This window comes from Pelecanus crispus, chromosome 11 (assembly GCF_030463565.1).
Source record: "Pelecanus crispus isolate bPelCri1 chromosome 11, bPelCri1.pri, whole genome shotgun sequence".
Taxonomy (NCBI): domain Eukaryota; kingdom Metazoa; phylum Chordata; class Aves; order Pelecaniformes; family Pelecanidae; genus Pelecanus; species Pelecanus crispus.
Window position 1 is genome coordinate 13173273 of NC_134653.1, and position 17170 is coordinate 13190442.

Consider the following 17170-nt stretch of genomic DNA (forward strand, 5'->3'; position numbering starts at 1 on the left):
AACAGCCTTTGTTACTTAAAAGCTTCATCAAAAAGCAGTTTGTATAGGCACAAAAACAACACTTACAGTTTATAAAGAGCACACTTTAAGAAAAAAATCTGTCAACTAAGCTGAAACTGCTGGATTATCTTAACCAAGAATTAGAATGTAATCAAAAGACGATGCTCACTTGTTTAATTTTGGAACTATAATAAACAAGATCAAACTGCCTTTCCCTCTTGTACAGAGCACCGATTTCTCAAAGCTGTGATTCCTCAATAAAGAGAGAAATTACAATCACAAAGGGTCTCTTAGTTATTGAAGATACCAAATGTTTATTTTTTAGTGTTCAGGCTTAGGATCGAGTAAAGAACAAAAGTCATGCAGGACATTCACACAGCACTTGTGTGAAACAGCCAGTTATGTGTAAAGAGTTAAAATATGTTAATCCTAGTCTAATACCTGTAATAAATAAAATATTGTACTTGTACTATAATTAACTTGCCTAAACTCTAGTAGGATTTAATTCTAAAACGGATGCCAGTTATAAGAAAAGGAGACAACACTACACTGAATTTCACTCTACATATAGATCTTTTCCACTGAAAGGAAAGATACTTAAATGATGTTATTCAGTGAGAGTGGGCATTACAGTTCATCCTAGCGAAGAAGGGAGCACAAAGCCTACTAAATGTGCACAGTACATACATTAGACACCATGTCCCAATGTCAGTAAAGCACATTTTATATTCAGCTTTCTAAATAAGATCTTGTAGATGCGTGTCTTCAAACACCAACTTCATACTCAGGTTCCTAGTACTATGACACCAGATGCAGATTGTGCCTATGTGACACAGGTGAAGACTCAGTTTTATAGCTTTCTAGCCAGCTTTGAGACCACCTATGAACTACACGAATCTTGAACTACGGAAAAAAACTAAGGAAAGAACACTTACATTAAGAATTTATTTGCAATATACAAAAAGAATACATTCCTTCTATTAATAAAGGCATAAGTTACTTTTCTATAATTACACACGAACTACATTTTTATTCCATTCATAGATCAGATAATCTTTTCTTCTTGAAAGTGGTGTTTATCACAGTATTCCTGAATCCCTGCAAAGACAGGGAAAAAGTAATATGAATAATATTTCAGTTGCACATCAGGAGTTAGTTATTGCTGCATCATTCTGTCCCATTGGGACAAATATCACAAGCTGGGCCTTTATCACAGTGAAAATAGCTTTAGGAATTTCCCAGCTGTTTGTATTTTTAAACTGCACGTCACTGGCTCTTTAGGTAGTTTTTACATGGGGTTTTTTGTGCAATTACAATTAGAAGTGGAGGCAATAATTAGCCAGCTGAACCATACTCAGCTATAGGGAGCACCCCTCAACAGGCCTGCTTGAGAATCTTAGAACTTTTCTGTGAGAGCACGTACATGCACATCTTTTCTGAAAATTAATGACTGAAGCCAAACATGAAACCAGTTATTAAATACAATTTCATTATCGCTTTAAAAGCCTGCCATAACTGATGCCCAGAAGAAGTGAGCATAGATAGTATTTGCATCTGTTACTTTCGTAACTGCTATACACATCTGTTGTTTTTATTATTTGTGACAGAGTAACATAATTCCGTTTAGAGCCTTTATATATTGCAGAAGTGTTCAGAACTGAGAGGAATCATTTGCACAGTGATTTTCAGACTTACTTTGAATGATATTCCTGTAAGACAATGTGGCTGGAGACTCAGGTGCTTCAGACAAGAAAGACTGGCCTTTGTCACAACTTTTTCCTTGAAGGACAGGGAAAAACATGAAAGCAAAGCAACGGGAAAAGATGAACTTCTCTTTATTTTACCCTTTACCCTGCCACCAGTTATACCCTTCCAAAGAGCCACTTGCATCTATTCCTTTTAAGAAGTCCTTATGTCATTTAATACAACTAGAACTACAGCTTACAGTTTTACGAAGAAATACTATTAGCAGAAACCTTCAGCCATTATTTTCGAAGTACTGACCTGTTCCTTGATGTCATTAAATCAAGCATTAATCACTAATAGCAGAATTTGGGTGCTGCCAGTAACAGTGTTAAAGCACTAGTTTTAACACTCTATGTTCACAAGGTATTTTTCTTCACAGTGGTTATGGTTTTATTCAGTCTGCACTTCCAGATGATTACACCAAAGAGAAAGACATGTTGTACTTCGAATGTGATTATACAGCTGAAAAGATGCATAATCTAATCTTAATCAAGATTAACTTTCAGGCTACAGAAATTATCCTAGCACTTTCCTCTTTTCACATCATGCTATATCACAGTTCCAGCAACTTTTGATTCAAAAAAACGTTCTATCTCCAAGTGGTATTTACCTAAGAGACAGAATGTTTAATGTCTGCAGGTCATGCAGAGAGGAAATTAGAAAGGCAAAAGCCCAGCTAGAACTCAATCTAGCCACTGTTGTAAGTGATAATTAAAAATGTTTCTACAAATACATTAACAACAAAAAGAGAACCAAGGAGAATCTCCATCCTTTGCTGGATTGGGGGGGGGAACATTGTCACCAAGGATGAGGAAAAGGCTGAGGTACTTAATGCCTTCTTTGCCTCTGTCTTTAATAGCCAGACCAGTTATCCCCAGGGTATTTGGCCCCCTGAGCTGGAAGACAAGGACGGGGAGCAGAATGGAGCCCCCATAATCCAGGAGGAAGCAGTTAATGACCTGCTACATCACCTGGATGCTCACAAGTCTATGGGGCCGGATGGGATCCACCTGAAGGTACTGAGGGATCTGGTGGAGGAGCTTGCCAAGCCACTCTCCATCACCTATCAGTGGTCCTGGTTAACAGGGGAGGTCCCAGACAACTGGAGGCTTGTGAATGTGATGCCCATCTACAAGAAGGGCCAGAAGGAGGATCCGGGGAACTACAGGCCTGTCAGTCTGACCTCGGTGCCGGGGAAGATTATGGAGCGGTTCATCTTGAGCATGCTCAACAGGCATGTGCAGGCCAACTGGGGGATCAGGCCCAGCCAGCATGGGTTCACAAAAGGCAGGTCCTGCTTGACCAACCTGATCTCCTTCTATAACCTGGTGACCTGCCTGGTGGATGAGGGAAAGGCTGTGGACGTCATCTACCTGGACTTCAGTAAAGCCTCTGACACCATCTCCCACAACATTCTCCTTGGGAAGCTGGCAGCTTCCCAAGCTTAGGCAGGCATACTCTTTGCTGGGTAAAAAACTGGCTGGGTGGCCGAGTCCAGAGAGTAGTGGTGAATGGAGTTAAATCCAGTTGGCGACCGGTCACGAGCAGCGTTCCCCAGGGCTCAGTTTTGGGGCCAGCCTTATTTAATATCTTTATCAATGATCTGGATGAGGGGATTGAGTGAACCCTCAGTAACTTTGCAGATGACACCAAGCTCAGTGGGAGTGCCAATCTGCTGGAGGGTAGGATGGCCCTGCAGAGGGACCTGGACAGGCTGGACCGATGGCCCGAGGCCAACTGTATGAGGTTTAACAAGGCCAAGTGCCGGGTCCTGCACTTTGGTCACAACAACGCAATGCAACGCTACAGGCTTGGGGAAGAGTGGCTGGAAAGCTGCCTGGCCGAAAAGGACCTGGGGGTGCTGGTTGACAGCTGGCTGAACATGAGCCAGCAGTGTGCCCAGGTGGCCAAGAAGGCCAACAGCATCCTGGCTTGTAGCAGGAATAGTGTGGCCAGCAGGAGCAGGGAGGTGATTGTCCCCCTGTACTCGGCGCTGGTGAGGCCACACCTGGAATACTGTGTCCAGTTTTGGGCCCCTCAGTACAAGAAAGACATTGAGGTGCTGGAGCGTGTTCAGAGAAGGGCAACGAAGCTGGTGAAGGGTCTGGAGCACAGGCCTTATGAGGAGCGGCTGAGGGAACTGGGGTTGTTTAGCCTGGAGAAGAGGAGGCTGAGGGGAGACCTTATCGCTCTCTACAGCTACCTGAAAGGAGGTTGTAGTGAGGTGGGTGTTGGGCTCTTCTCCCACATAGCTAGCGATAGGACGAGAGGAAATGGCCTCAAGCTGTGCCAGGGGAGGTTTAGATTGGACATTAGCAAAAATTTCTTCACAGAAAGGGTAGTTAAGCATTGGAACAGGCTGCCCAGAGAGGTGGTGGAGTCCCCATCCCTGGAAGTGTTCAAAAAACAGGTAGACGTGGCACTTTGGGACACAGTTTAGTGGGCATGGTGGTATTGGGTTGATGGTTGGACTGATGCTCTTACAGGTCCTTTCCAACCTTAATGACTCTATTCTAGTTTTACTTTCATTAAAAAATAATCCAGCCACCAAGCCAGGAAACACAAAGTTATTACTCTACCCTTAATCGGTTTAGTGGTGGACTTGGTAGTGTTAGGTTAATGGTTGGACTGGATGATCTTAAAGGGCTTTTCCAACCTAAACAATTCTATGATATTCTAATTTATCAGTGTCCAAGTCAGGGTCTTCCAGTAATAACATCAGTACAGGAGAGAAAACTTCTTTTAAACGTAGTGCAATAGAGTAACTTTACCTATTTGAGGATCTAGAGGCACTTTACCCAGGAGGGAAACATTTAAGTTCTGGCACATCTTCTCCGCACCTCCAGTGGTTGGGGGAAAGATCTGAGATTCATTCTGGGACAACATGAAAATCAGAGTTAAAGTATTGCAATTCTGAGAACAAGGCATTTTTTGAGCAATGTTTTATGTACAAACAACATCAAGATAAAAAATGCTCTGAGATACAGATAGCCTTACCTTACACTTTGGACATATAAAGCCACTCATATTTTCCACAACACCTATAATTGGCAGTTTCACTTTATGGCAGAAGTTGATCTCTTTCCGAACATCCTGAAGCGATACTTCCTACAAATATTAGGAAACACTACTACTTTACCTGTAATGTTTTGATGCTGAACCCATTAAGTTACATCCTTAGAGCTATTTTAAAGAAAGTTCATAATGAATTATTACTGCTCTCTCTGTATTTTTAAGAACGTAAACCTGTGTTACGGGCTCTAGCAACAATTCTATGAGTAGCAACAGAACAGGTACAACAGTTCTAGCCTACTGACTGTGGTTCTGTTTTGAAGTCTGACTTGACTCTAGTGAAGATTCAGCCGTATTGATGTTTCATATGCTATTTTAATCTTATATCTTTAGTTCTTTAAATGTAACTTTTTCACATTTTCAGTTTACAGAAAGACCCTTGGTATTCTCAGTAGAGCAGGCAAGGACAAGAACCACCAGGCTTATGCTTGTTATCTCTTTTCAAATTACATCTCAAATAGCTTATCATCCTCTCGGACTTTCTGCATATATGCCTGACCCCATTCAGTTCGCCCGTTCCCTTCTCTTTCCCTCACCACCTGTCGGATACCACCTTCAGCATTTCACTTCCATTTTATTCTTTCAGCTGTTGTGAAAATACCAGGTGTCTTCTGCTAGTTTGATCTCCTGTTCCTTTCCAAACCAGTCTTTAAAACTTACATTTGAATTTGGTGTATTTTGAATTTGGTATATTTTGAATTTGGTGTATTTTGAATTTGGTGTATTTTGAATTTGGTGTATTTTGAATTTGGTGTATTTTGAATTTGGTGTATTTTGAATTTGGTGTATTTTGAATTTGGTGTATTTTGAATTTGGTGTATTTTGAATTTGGTGTATTTTGAATTTGGTGTATTTTGAATTTGGTGTATTTTGAATTTGGTGTATTTTGAATTTGGTGTATTTTGAATTTGGTGTATTTTGAATTTCAGCTCTCTAGGGGCTGATTTTTCTTTTAAAAATGCACATCACAAAGCCACCTACGGGAGGCAACAGGCTACTTCACGTGGTGTCAAACTGCACATTTTATCACTTAAAAACTACACTTCTTACCGACTTCTGAATGTTAAGCTGTCGGTGAATAAATTACAAATCTGCAATGATGTGAACTCTAATCTCGAAGAAGGAGGCGAAATACTGAATTTCCCTTCACCACACAGCTTTTGATTGTGGACTGCTCAGTGGCTTAGTGACCCACTCAGATCCCCTACTCCAACTGAAACACCCATCTAACTCATAAACCAGCCAGCTGTAGGCACAAAACAAGTCAGTCAACTCTGTCAGACTCTGTGCCATTGTTTCTCTGAAGTAAAGACTCTAAACCAAGGATTGGATTTAACTGCCACAACGCTTCTATCAATGAAAATTAAGTTCTCGTACCTGAGGGGTAGTAATTATAACAGCACCATCTATGTGCGTTGCACTGAGATACTGCACAATAGATAAGTGTTCATCTGATGTTCCCGGTGGTGTATCCACAATCAGGTAGTCGACTTCACCCCAGTCCACGTCACGAAGAAATTGTTTTATCAACCCTAAAAGAAAGGGTAAGCATGTGGAAGAGAGAAAAAAAAAAATCTCCCTGCATTTCAAATTTTAGGGTCTACTTCAAATTTCATAGTCTAGGTATGCAGATTCTTCTGCCTTGCCAACTTAAGTATGGAAATGCTTGTTTTGCCAAGGCTTAAAAAACAAAAAAAAAACCAATACAGCATTTGACCTTCTAACTTCACCAGATGAGTATGTTGAACTAAAGAAAACAAGTAACCATTCACTCATTTTTCCCCTATAGCTTACTACAGTATGTTTACATTATTCGTTAAACAAGCTCATGATACTAAATCTTTCAAGTATATAAATTGTTGTTGAAAACACTTGATACTTACCATTTTTCTTTGGTCCTCTCCAGATGACAGCATCATCAGGACTACTAAGCAAGAACCCCACGGACATGACACCTAAGTTTTCTTCAACATACTAAAAGAGAAGTTGAAAAACTCAGTAGACCTTACAGAACAGTAAAGAAAGAATAGAGAAACCAACTCTTAAGCCAGATTTTATAGAAAAAACAGTCTGGGTCGGGGGAAGGCATTAAGAAAATAAAGGCAGAGAACCTTATGCTTCTCTTTTACCAAAGGGCTTTGAAAACTACAAGTTTTGTGCAGTGCTCACCAACTACCTTCACAGACTGAAAAAAATCCAGTTGTAGGAAGATTTACAGTGGTTTACAGAATCACTGGAGACAGCACAAGGATAAAACCAGCTTTCCCTCTCAGCATCAAACTGTCTTTTTAACAGCGTACACACTAAAGGTCATCTTTAGACAACCAACACTCCTGCAAAACTTTCCCTGCATCTTCTAAAGATTAATGAGGTTTTTCTTGGGTGTAAGATACTTTTTGTCTGTCATTGGAAAGGTGACATATTGTACAGCCGCATGATAACCAAAAATAATGAAATGAAGTAACTTTTATTTATTTCCCATAGTGTAGTAGGAAAATCAGTAAACAAGAGATACTTAAAATAATGAAACTATTTTAGAAATGTAGTATTATTATGATTAACAAAAGAAATTTAACACTCTGACCTCTATATAGCCTATATCCAGATTCTATAGAATCAGTACAAAAAGAATTAACAGAAGTACCCCCTGCTCCTCCCTCACTGTTTTTTCACTTCAGAAGACACTGCCCAACCCAAACAAACCCAACAAACTTTCTGAAACAGTTGCACCAACTTACCACCGGAGACCATCCAGATCCACTCTGATGAACCTGAAAATTGAAGCGATACATAAAGTTAGATTAGAAATAAATACAGACGCTATATATAACACGAACTTAAGTCAAAAACAGGTAAGCAGATATCCTGTCTGTAGGTACAATACTGCTTTATTGGAGCAGCTGAGTTAAAAACTGCAGAAGGGCCAGATCTCCATTAATAAGTGAATAATAAATGTCCAACCCTTTTGGAAGAAATTTACCCATGACTTTATATATTTCTATAAAATAGTCTAGGGCTGATAAAGAGCAGCACGTTAACTTTACTGAAATTTTAAGTAGTCATGAATCCATGGCTGATATGCAGCAAATGTTGGTTTGCAGAACTGGTCATCCTGAAAGTAGACAACTCTCTTACTTCTCCATCTCACCTTCTTTACTTCCCTACCCATTGCCACGCAGGCTTCCCAATAAGCAGTCCTTTCAGAAGCTTTAAGTCTACAAAATCCTAAAACGTTAATGAAAAACTGAGCGGGAATCTTTTAACAACCACGTTCGAGCGTTCACTTACCTGTTCTCCTTCTAGACCCATCATTTTCGGGATTGATGGCCCACAGATGTCTATGTCCAGCAGAGCAACCTGGGAAACAAACAAACCGACCGACCCACCCACTGGAAACAGGCCTGCACGGGACTGTTTCCAAAGTCTAAACCGTGCGATGAAAACAGTCACGCACTTATAAGCTCAAAGCCTTCAGGAGACGGGGCCCAGGATCAGCGCCGTCGAGGCCCTGCTCGGCTGCCCCAGGAGCGCCGCGGGGCCGGAGAGGGGGGCACTGCCCGCAGGGGCTCGCCGCGGCAGCTCCTCCCGCCCGCGGCTCCGGGACCCCCCGGCGCCGAGCCGCAGCGGCCGGCCCGCCCCGCCCCGCCTACCTGCTTGGCCTCGTCCGCCGCCAGCCCGTGAGCCAGGAGGGCGCTGAAGGTGCTCTTGCCCACGCCGCCCTTCCCGGAGAGCACCAGGACCGTGTGCTTCACCGAGCCCAGCCGCTCCCGCAGCTCCGCCACCTCCGCTGCGGGGCGACGCCGCCGCGGTCAGCCGCAGCCCGGCCCCGGCCCCGGCCCCGCCCCGCGGGGCCCCGCCGCCGGGAAGCCCACCCCCCGCTCACCCGGGTCCGGGCCGGCGGCGCCGGCAGCGCAGAGCCTCTGGTTGGGGCATCCCTGGCAGGCGGCGGCCCTGCCCGCCTGGGCGCTGCTGGTCCCCGGGCAGTCTGCAACAGACAACGAGAGCCGGGGCGCGAGTGCCGCCGGCGGCGGCCCGCCCGCCCGCCCCGCCCGGCCGCGCCGCGCCCCTCACCCTCCGGCCGCGGCCCGTCCGCCGCCTCCGCCATGGCCGCCGCCGCTGCGTCACCTCCGCCGGGCGCGCGGGAGGCGGGGCTAGGAGAGGGAGCCCCCTGCCGCGCGTGCGTGCGCCGGCCGGTGGCCGCTGCCGCAGGGGGGCGCTGAGCGGCGGCGCGCGGGGTGGGCGAGCAGAGCGGTGCCGTGCGGGCCTGCCCGGGCCTGCCCGGGCCCGCGCTGCGCTGCGCTGCCCTGCGCTGCCGCTGCCCTGCGCTGCCGCCGCCCTGCGCTGCCGCCGCCCGCCTGCCTGAGGCGGCCTGTCCCGGGAGAGACCGGAGAGCGCGAAGGCAGCTGCGCTCCTCTGGCGTGCGGGCGGGCAGCCCTGCTGCCAGCGCCGACCTCGGCAACCAGCTGCGCATGCGCAGCTGCGCGCACCCGCAGGCATTTCCGGCGGGCGGCCTGCACGAGGCGCGCCATTGGCGGCAGCCTGCGCTTGGAGCGGCGCTGGAGGGAGGCCGCGGCCGGCGGTGCCGCAGACCCGTTTCGACACCGAGACGCCGGTGTTCGTGGCGGTGCCGCGGGGGCTCGGTGCCGTTCGCCCGGGCCAGCCGCTAGAAGGAGCCGTGCTCAAACAGTTGCGTCGGCTTACTCCATAGCGCAGCATGGGGCCGCTATCAAGGGAAGTGTCACAGATCAACACGCTTTACTTCTGTGTTTCAGAAGGTTTACACCTAGGAGGTTATGTATCATTTCAGTAAAATCATTGCGTTGCTGTATTTCATAGCAATTTTGAATATATTAATTTCTGTACCTTGCTGGTAGACAATTTCTATTAATTTAATGGGTGCATCCATTTGGAAGATTATTCCGCTTTAACTTGGCGAATCAACTTCAGATAGCTGCTGTATTTGGTACGTAAAAATTAATGAAATGCGTTAATAATAAATTAAATTTCCAAACCAAGGAAGCGTGCGCCAGCCTGTGGTGCAGTCTGGGCCTTTCTACTGGGCACCTTAGCCCAGTCCCCGCTCCCCTTCTGTCTGTCCCATGGCTGTTCCTGAGCATGGCCTTGTCCTCTCTTCCATTCCTAACATCACAGCTGGAGAAGCGAATTACCGATTGCAAACGTCGGTGATTATTCCTGATACTGCTTATCACCCTGGCACAAACTGACAGCGCTCCTGACTAAAACCTGCGTGTGTAAACTGTAAAACTGAATTACCAAAGGAGACCAACTGAGAATCCCCACCAGGGGATACCTTACCAACATCCAGCAAAAGACAATTCCTGCCTCAAAATACTTCCAATCTACATAGAAATGAGCACCAAATCACGGAACCATATTTAATCTTACGAGGAGGAAAATGTTTTTCCAAGATGTTTAGCAATCTTTTCCACCTTCCCTTCATTTTCCCATTACTTATGTAAAAAGTTCTCACAATACTGTTACGATCAAAACAGCGCAGACTCCCAACCATTGTAGATGCAGCAACAGCCATCTGCATGGCTGTTACACGACTAAAACGTAGGTGTGCGGAAAAAGGCGTTAAGTAGTATAACCACTTTACTTTGGAAAAATGCACACAATACATTCACGCCCTTTCAGTAAGTTTTCAGTTTTTCTCCTAGAGATGCATCTAAGAGGTATGAGCCTCGAAACAACAGTTCCTCTTGTCATGGCTACCTCCCGTGAGACAGACTGACTGACTCCTGAGGCAGGGCCCATGAATTCTAGTTTAAAAACCACTGACTAACTCAGGCTTGAGAGAAAGGCAGGTTGGGGCGGTGGTTTCGGAGGAACTGCGAGTGAACCAGCATGCTTCCTGCTCACAAAGACTCTTTCTATTGCTTTGACTGAGGGTGCTGTAAAAAGAGTATTTTTCTGTTTTGAGCACAGTCAGGAGTCTCAAGTATTCCCATTTCTAACTGATTAGTCCCAAAACTTGATTGTTTTAACATACAAGTGTTTAAATTACTATTTAAGGCAGTCTCACCTTGGAAACACAACATACAGAAAAGACTATCTGGTAATATTTGGAAAGATACCAGCACATCCTGGTGTTAAATCTGTCTTTTTGAGAGAAAAATACTGCAAAGTTACCTTTTTATGAATGCTCCCCACTTCAACAACTGCAAGCTTTTCAGAAAGAAGACTCTGGGGAAAAAAAAAAACTACAAAAACTTCTGCATAACTGTCCACCTACAAAAAACCCTAGAAAAAAAAATCTTAAAATAAGTTTAGTTAAGGTATTTGAGGAGTTCAGCCTCTGCTTTTCGGTCATTAATAAATAGGCTAGTGCTCATTTTCCACTTCAAGTATATTTACCTCAGGTAAATGCTCATCACCACTTGATACTTGTACAACTTCTGTACTTACTGCTCTGTAATGATCTATGGGAAACTAAAAAAAACATTATGTGGAAGTGGATCCAAATGTTTAAGCAAATTTGAATGTCTGGGGTGGGAGAAACTGGCCAGGAAGACGTATCTGAGAAATTCATACTGTACCTTTCCTACGAAAAATTTGGCTCTGTTTTAGACCACAGCTCAGTACAGCACTGTAGGTCTGTGCTTCCTTTCAAACATATGGATTAGATTCACTGATGTCAGCAGGACTTTCCACATTTTAAACTGAAGTACGTATTCAAGTATTTTTCTTTTGGGGCCAACAGATCATTTCCTGTTCCCAAGGTTATATAGAACGTTCCCCACAAAAAGCACCAAAAAAGAAAAGTAAACCTCTGCCTCAGCACCCCGCTTCGTCCGAGCCAGCAAGCGCTCTTCATGCAGGGGTATCTGGGCAAAAAATAGGCTTTACACAGTGTTTGAGTCAGGTTGAACTCAGCAGTGAGCTCTGCCAGCACTCCTGCATTCTCTCATGCTCAGGAATAACTTTACCCTCCTGGGCAGCTGCTGAGAATTAGTTCTATCAGAGGAAATTGTTTTGTGTGCATGAGCATTTGTAGTATCAATCTTACCCTTTTTATACCCCCCAGTCTGGTACCCGTCCGCTGTGTGTGGCTCCACTGCCCGTACCTCACCTCCCTACAGTTAGCACTTACATTTGTATGTATTTTAAACATCATGAGAAGATAAATTTAACTTACAATGACCATTTATTTAAAATTACCTCTACTTTTTTTAGCTGGGGTGTAATGTCATGCTAGCTTTCTGAGACAAGATATGCTGTGATGTAATGCATGTATATATACATATATATTTTACTTCCCCAGGCTGGAATAAAAGGTGAACAAGCTGTTTCATAGGTATATATCTGGAGAAGAAGAAATGATGGCAATTGTCTTCCATTCAACCTAGAAGAAATCTGTGCTGATTTAAGTACTCTTAGGATAGTGCAATATAGTACCTACTTACAAATAATTATTTATGTTCAAAATTCTTGGCACAGAAAGAAGATGGGTCACAATGCAATTTTAGAGCACTGGATTTCAGAAACAGTTTTTTTGCCAAACCAGAGAGGCCAGAAGGCTGAAAGGAAAAATTAGAAAAGTAAGTTATCTGAGAAGTTACTCAACATTTTGAACTGGGGAAAAACCATCATCAGAGGAAGGTCTCTCCCATCTTTTGTACTTTTTATGGAAGATGAATACAGTTGAGGGGAAGAGCAAAGCCCAAGATAGTTATACTTTTTTGTTGTCCATTTGGACCAAACCATCTGCAGAGATTGCTAGACAATCATTAGAGATGACTCCCGGTCTGTGTTTCAGTTCAGAAGGCTCGACTCCATTACTGCATTTCCCTGCAGCCACTAACTGATATATGTGAACCAGTCTGAAATAAAACTTTTACTTCGTTTTGCTCAAGGTAAGCTCACTGAAGGTAAACATACAGGTCCATCCCAAGTAACCCGTCAGCAAATCCCTCTGCACTATAACCAAATAGTCTCATATTGTGTCTAAACCTGTGGGTCCCAACACGCACAGCGCTGCTCTGTGGGGGAAAGCACTGCTTCTTTGTGGGAAAAACAACGTGCCCTAGGACAGGAGGTACGAACGGAGGCACCCTGGAGCGCCGGAACCCTGGCGGGTTTCAGTCTGGTGGCGGGGTGGAACAGCCCTCGGAACTCTGTGACACCTCTGCTGTGTCACAAGGCACCGCGCAGCCCCAGGAAGGGTGGCAGAGGCCCTGGGGCTGCTCAGAGCGGCTGCAGATGCTGGACAGCCCGAGGGCGGCTGCCTGAGCCCAGGGCAAGATGGAGTTTCTGGGGACCACGCAGCTAGCCAGTTACTGTGGCACAAAGAAGAGCTGCCTGTTCCCAGACATAGCTCCCACCAGCACCACCAAGGACACCTATCAGCCCTACTACCTACCAGGCTACCGCTACCTCAGCTCCTGGAGGCCCAGTCCGCTTCACAAAGTGGTTCCGGTCCCTCCCAGCTCTGAAAAGCAATTTAATCCCACTGGGCGGCCGCCCACTATTCTGCCCGCATCACGCTCTACCCTACATGCCCGCTACAGCACTCGTGACTGGCACCATGCGAACATGGTTCAACTAAAAGGCTCTGAAGCCTCCAGGTACTGTGCTGGTAGACTGAACACTGATTCAATGAGACTGATGCAAGATAAGGATCAACTGACTTATCAGATGCAAGAAGACAGTAGAAGAAACCTGGGACAGAGGATCTCTAACATTGATTTCTGGAGATGTGAGCTCAGCTATGAGCTAGAATGTCTGCTGAAAGAGACCCAAGCCTTGGAAAAAGCAAAGCAGCGGCTCAAATGTGCTGCAGATGAAATGCAAGGACCACTGAAGGTACGTTTGACATAGCTAGTTATTTCATGACTGTACTGCGGAATGGGTGAAGAAAATGGCTTTCTCTCTGTTGAATACTAGTGAGACCAGCAAGATCAAGACATCTTGCTGAAACATGACCTTCAGTAAGAAGGAAACCTGGCCAAAGACCACAAAGGAACCTATCAAGGCATTTCTATGCCCTCTTTTCCTTCCTTTCTGCTTGAGGCTCCAGGAGGCTGAGTCTCCCTCAGGCACTGGGCGGTCAGCTCAGTACACTACAGGAGAGCTGAAGATGGCCCTCTAAGCTGCAATATCCTGATATTCTTATCTAGCTCTGAATTTTATGCTATTGCTTGGTGAAAATAATATTTTCACTTAGGAGGGCATATAATTTGTGCTACATTTTGAACTCCTCCAGAATCTTAAAGGCAAATTAATTGCAATAGAAAAAGCCACAGTAATATAAGAGTCAATGAATGATGCTAGCAAAAACTCAAAACACACAAAAACTAGAGTAAAACTTCTCTGATAAACATCTGGAGTATTGCTGACGGAAGCTACGTCTATCAGAAATGTTTCTAGGCAAGTGCAATAGAAAACCAAAATTCAGTATTCAGTAATGACATTTTTAGTTGTCTGTATCCATACTGATTCAGAGTGGCAGGCTGAGGATGCTTTCTATTCAGGGAACATTCTCTGCTGAAAGGCTTTGTGCCAGCTAATGCTGTTTCATTTTTTTAGTATGGTTCTAAACAAGTAGATGAGACATTAACAGTAAAGTTAACCTGCTGGGGCAGGTTAACTGAATTCCCTATTCAATGAATGCAGTCATTCTCTTGTATGGGTATGAAACTTCCAAACGTTGGCATTGGGTAAGGGAGGATTGAGGGGAGATGAGATTAAAGGATTTTGCTATGGATGAGTATAGAACACCACAGGTGTTTTAATCCACACAATTTACAACAAAGCTTGGGCATGTTGAGATAGGCCTTGCTGCACATTAATAAGCAGCTAATCAAATGGCAGCTATGGTGGCGGCTAATCCTTAAAAGTATGTATTAACAGGTAAGTAGGAATGAGCCACTAAGATGGATCAGTACGGCGCAATGAAGCCACCTCCGTTTGTGTTCCACCCTCAATAGGTGGTCATTACTTGACATGTCAGCTCAGTGGCCCCTTCAGCAAGGTTCAAGGTTTCACTCCACAATGCAGTACTGAGCCTATTGCAAATGTTCCTTGGTTTGCTTGCAGATAGCCCTAGAATGCTTGTACCACCGTGAGAATCGGCAGGGTATAGACTTAGTTCATGATGATGTGGAAAAGAACCTCATAAAGGTAAGATCAGTTTATTTTTCAAACTGTGGAAATAACTAAAATCCAACTAAATACTTACATGGGTAAACACATTGCAATAATTTCTTCCTTTCATCCATCTGGAAGACTGAGGGGATGGAAAGAGGAAGAAATTACGTAAAACTATGTATACTGGGGACGGTTAATGTTCTATTCTTCCTTCCTGAAGCAAAAGGAATAGCCTAGCATCCTTGTGAGGTCTTGTCCAGTTCTATCTTCCCTGATCCTATAAACCAAGGTGGAAACATTTCTCAAGATTGTTTTCTGGGCCATGGTCTATAAAATCTCAGAAGTTCTTAGGGCTTACAATATAATATGCTGGTTTACTGTCTTACTATATACATACAGTGTTATTGAACAAAAAAATTAGATGGAGAGTAGCGATTGCTAAATCTTTTAAATAAAAAACGTCAAATAACATTTTACTAACATACTTGAAAGAAGTTATATTGGATGTGTATGAAAACAAAAATACCAGGAAAGAATGCTGAGTAATTCCAATTCAGTATTTTAAAAATAATGTTTTAGAATCATAGAATGGTTTGGGTTGGAAGGGACCTTAAAGATCATCTAGTTCCAACCCCCCTGCCATGGGCAGGGACACCTTCCACAAGACCAGGTTGCTCAAAGCACCACCCAACCTGGCCTTGAACACTTCCAGGGAGGGGGCATCCACAGCTTCTCTGGGCAACCTGTTCCAGTGCCTCACCACCCTCAGAGTGAAGAATTTCTTCCTTAGGGCTAATCTAAATCTACCCTCTTTCAGTTTAAAACCATTACCCCTTGTCCTATCACTACCTGCCCTTGTAAAAAGTCCCTCTCCAGCTGTCTTGTAGGCCCCCTTCAGGTACTGGAAGGCTGCTGTAAGGTCTCCCCACAGCCTTCTCTTCTCCAGGCTGAACAACCCCACCTCTCTCAGCCTGGCCTCGTAGGAGAGGTGCTCCAGCCCTCAGATCATTTCTGTGGCCCTGCTCTGGACCCGCTCCAACAGGTCCATGTCCTTCTTGTGCTGAGGGCTCCAGAGCTGGACGCAGTACTCCAGGTGGGGTCTCACCAGAGCAGAGCAGAGGGGCAGAATCACCTCCCTCGACCTGCTGGCCACGCTGCTTTTGATGCAGCCCAGGATTCGGTTGGCTTTCTGGGCTGCAAGCGCACATTGCTGGCTCATGTCCAGCTTTTCATTCCCCAGTACCCCCAAATCCTTCTCCGCAGGGCTGCTCTCAATCCCTTCATCCCCCAGCCTGTACTGATATTGGGGGTTGCACCATCCCAGGTGCAGGACCTTGCACTTGGCCTTGTTGAACTTCATGAGGTTCACACAGGCCCATACCACTAAATGTTCCACATGAACAGATGAAAAAACTATTTTTTCCAAAATGGAAAATAAAGGCCATTTGCCTGATCTCCTCAAGCACTGCTCTGACTATGGAGCAAGCTAGATAGTGACAATAAAGGATAACAAAGGCTCATTTTGTAATAACAGGAAAGCAAGTTGTAAAGATGCTGTCACTCCTACACATACTGTACAAGTAAAAGGACAGAGCCTGTATTTTTAAATTTGGGGTGTCTTAATGACTTCCAAATAATTTAAAACACTTTATTCCCTGTTTCAAAACTCACAAAACTGTACAAACTTAGGTAAGAGCGTATGTTGGGCTAAACCAGAGTTTTTAAAAAGGAAAGAGGCTGGAACACCATAACAGTGTTTGAGGGACTTTAATTACACTGTGTTTGCATAGTTTTCAGTGTGGTTGGTTTGAGTATTTTTTTTATTTATTTTAAGCTGAGTGGAACCTGGCTTTGAATTTCTTTGACTATTATTTATAGTTTTGAAGAATGTGACAATACACTTCTTTAGGGAGCCTGTTTCTGAAATGATTTATTTTCAACCTACTCCACTATTGGCAAAATACTTGTATTGTTCTAGAAAAATGTCAAAGTAGTTAGAGAGGGTAGTTTAGTAGATTAAGGTTCATGTTTCAAGTATCTTCATTATACTTAAGCCAAGCAAAATTTGACTTTGTTTATTAGAATGACTCCATCCAATAAAATCTACTAAAATGTTTGATATAAAAAGCCATACAGAACCAAGTCAAAAGATACAACTTTGTAGCACTGAGGAAGAGAGGGACCAAAACACATCCTTTCTTGACCTATACTGCATTTGAGATATGCGAGATGGTTGCAACAT

At 44.2% G+C, this 17170-nt stretch overlaps 2 protein-coding genes across 3 annotated transcripts in view; one reads left to right on the forward strand and one right to left on the reverse strand.

Annotated features, from left to right (window-relative positions):
- Window positions 1-701: 701 nt before the first annotated feature.
- Window positions 702-8923, reverse strand: NUBP1 (NUBP iron-sulfur cluster assembly factor 1, cytosolic). 2 transcript variants are annotated; one of them, XM_075718093.1, is made up of 11 exons: window positions 8890-8923; window positions 8702-8803; window positions 8469-8605; window positions 8107-8175; window positions 7557-7589; window positions 6702-6792; window positions 6196-6350; window positions 4744-4854; window positions 4518-4620; window positions 1696-1779; window positions 702-823 (listed from the first exon to the last, which is right to left on the reverse strand). In XM_075718093.1, the coding sequence occupies exons 1-11, from the start codon at window positions 8921-8923 to the stop codon at window positions 738-740; spliced, it is 1005 nt and encodes a 334-aa protein (XP_075574208.1). In that variant the 3' UTR covers window positions 702-737. The 2 variants fall into 2 exon arrangements, with proteins under 2 accessions (XP_075574208.1, XP_075574209.1); XM_075718094.1 differs by having other exon boundaries at window positions 770-1098.
- Window positions 8924-12904: 3981 nt separating this feature from the next.
- TEKT5 (tektin 5) overlaps window positions 12905-17170 on the forward strand; it is a 30681-nt gene continuing 26415 nt past the window's right edge. The window contains exons 1-3 of the mRNA XM_075718095.1: window positions 12905-13034; window positions 13073-13644; window positions 14878-14961. Of these exons, the coding sequence (XP_075574210.1) occupies window positions 13084-13644; window positions 14878-14961 (645 nt within the window). The 5' untranslated portion in view covers window positions 12905-13034; window positions 13073-13083. The remainder of the gene's footprint in view (window positions 13035-13072; window positions 13645-14877; window positions 14962-17170) is intronic.

What these genes read in the sequence shown, in the direction of transcription:
- NUBP1 (XM_075718093.1), bottom strand. Translation starts at nt 8,923, where the DNA reads ATGGCGGAGGCGGCGGACGGGCCGCGGCCGGAGG. An exon ending in GGACGGGCCGCGGCCGGAGG is followed by an intron (nt 8,804 to 8,889) that starts GTGAGGGGCGCG and finishes TGTCTGTTGCAG; the next exon opens with ACTGCCCGGGGACCAGCAGC. An exon ending in CGGCGGACGAGGCCAAGCAG is followed by an intron (nt 8,176 to 8,468) that starts GTAGGCGGGGCG and finishes TTTGTTTCCCAG; the next exon opens with GTTGCTCTGCTGGACATAGA.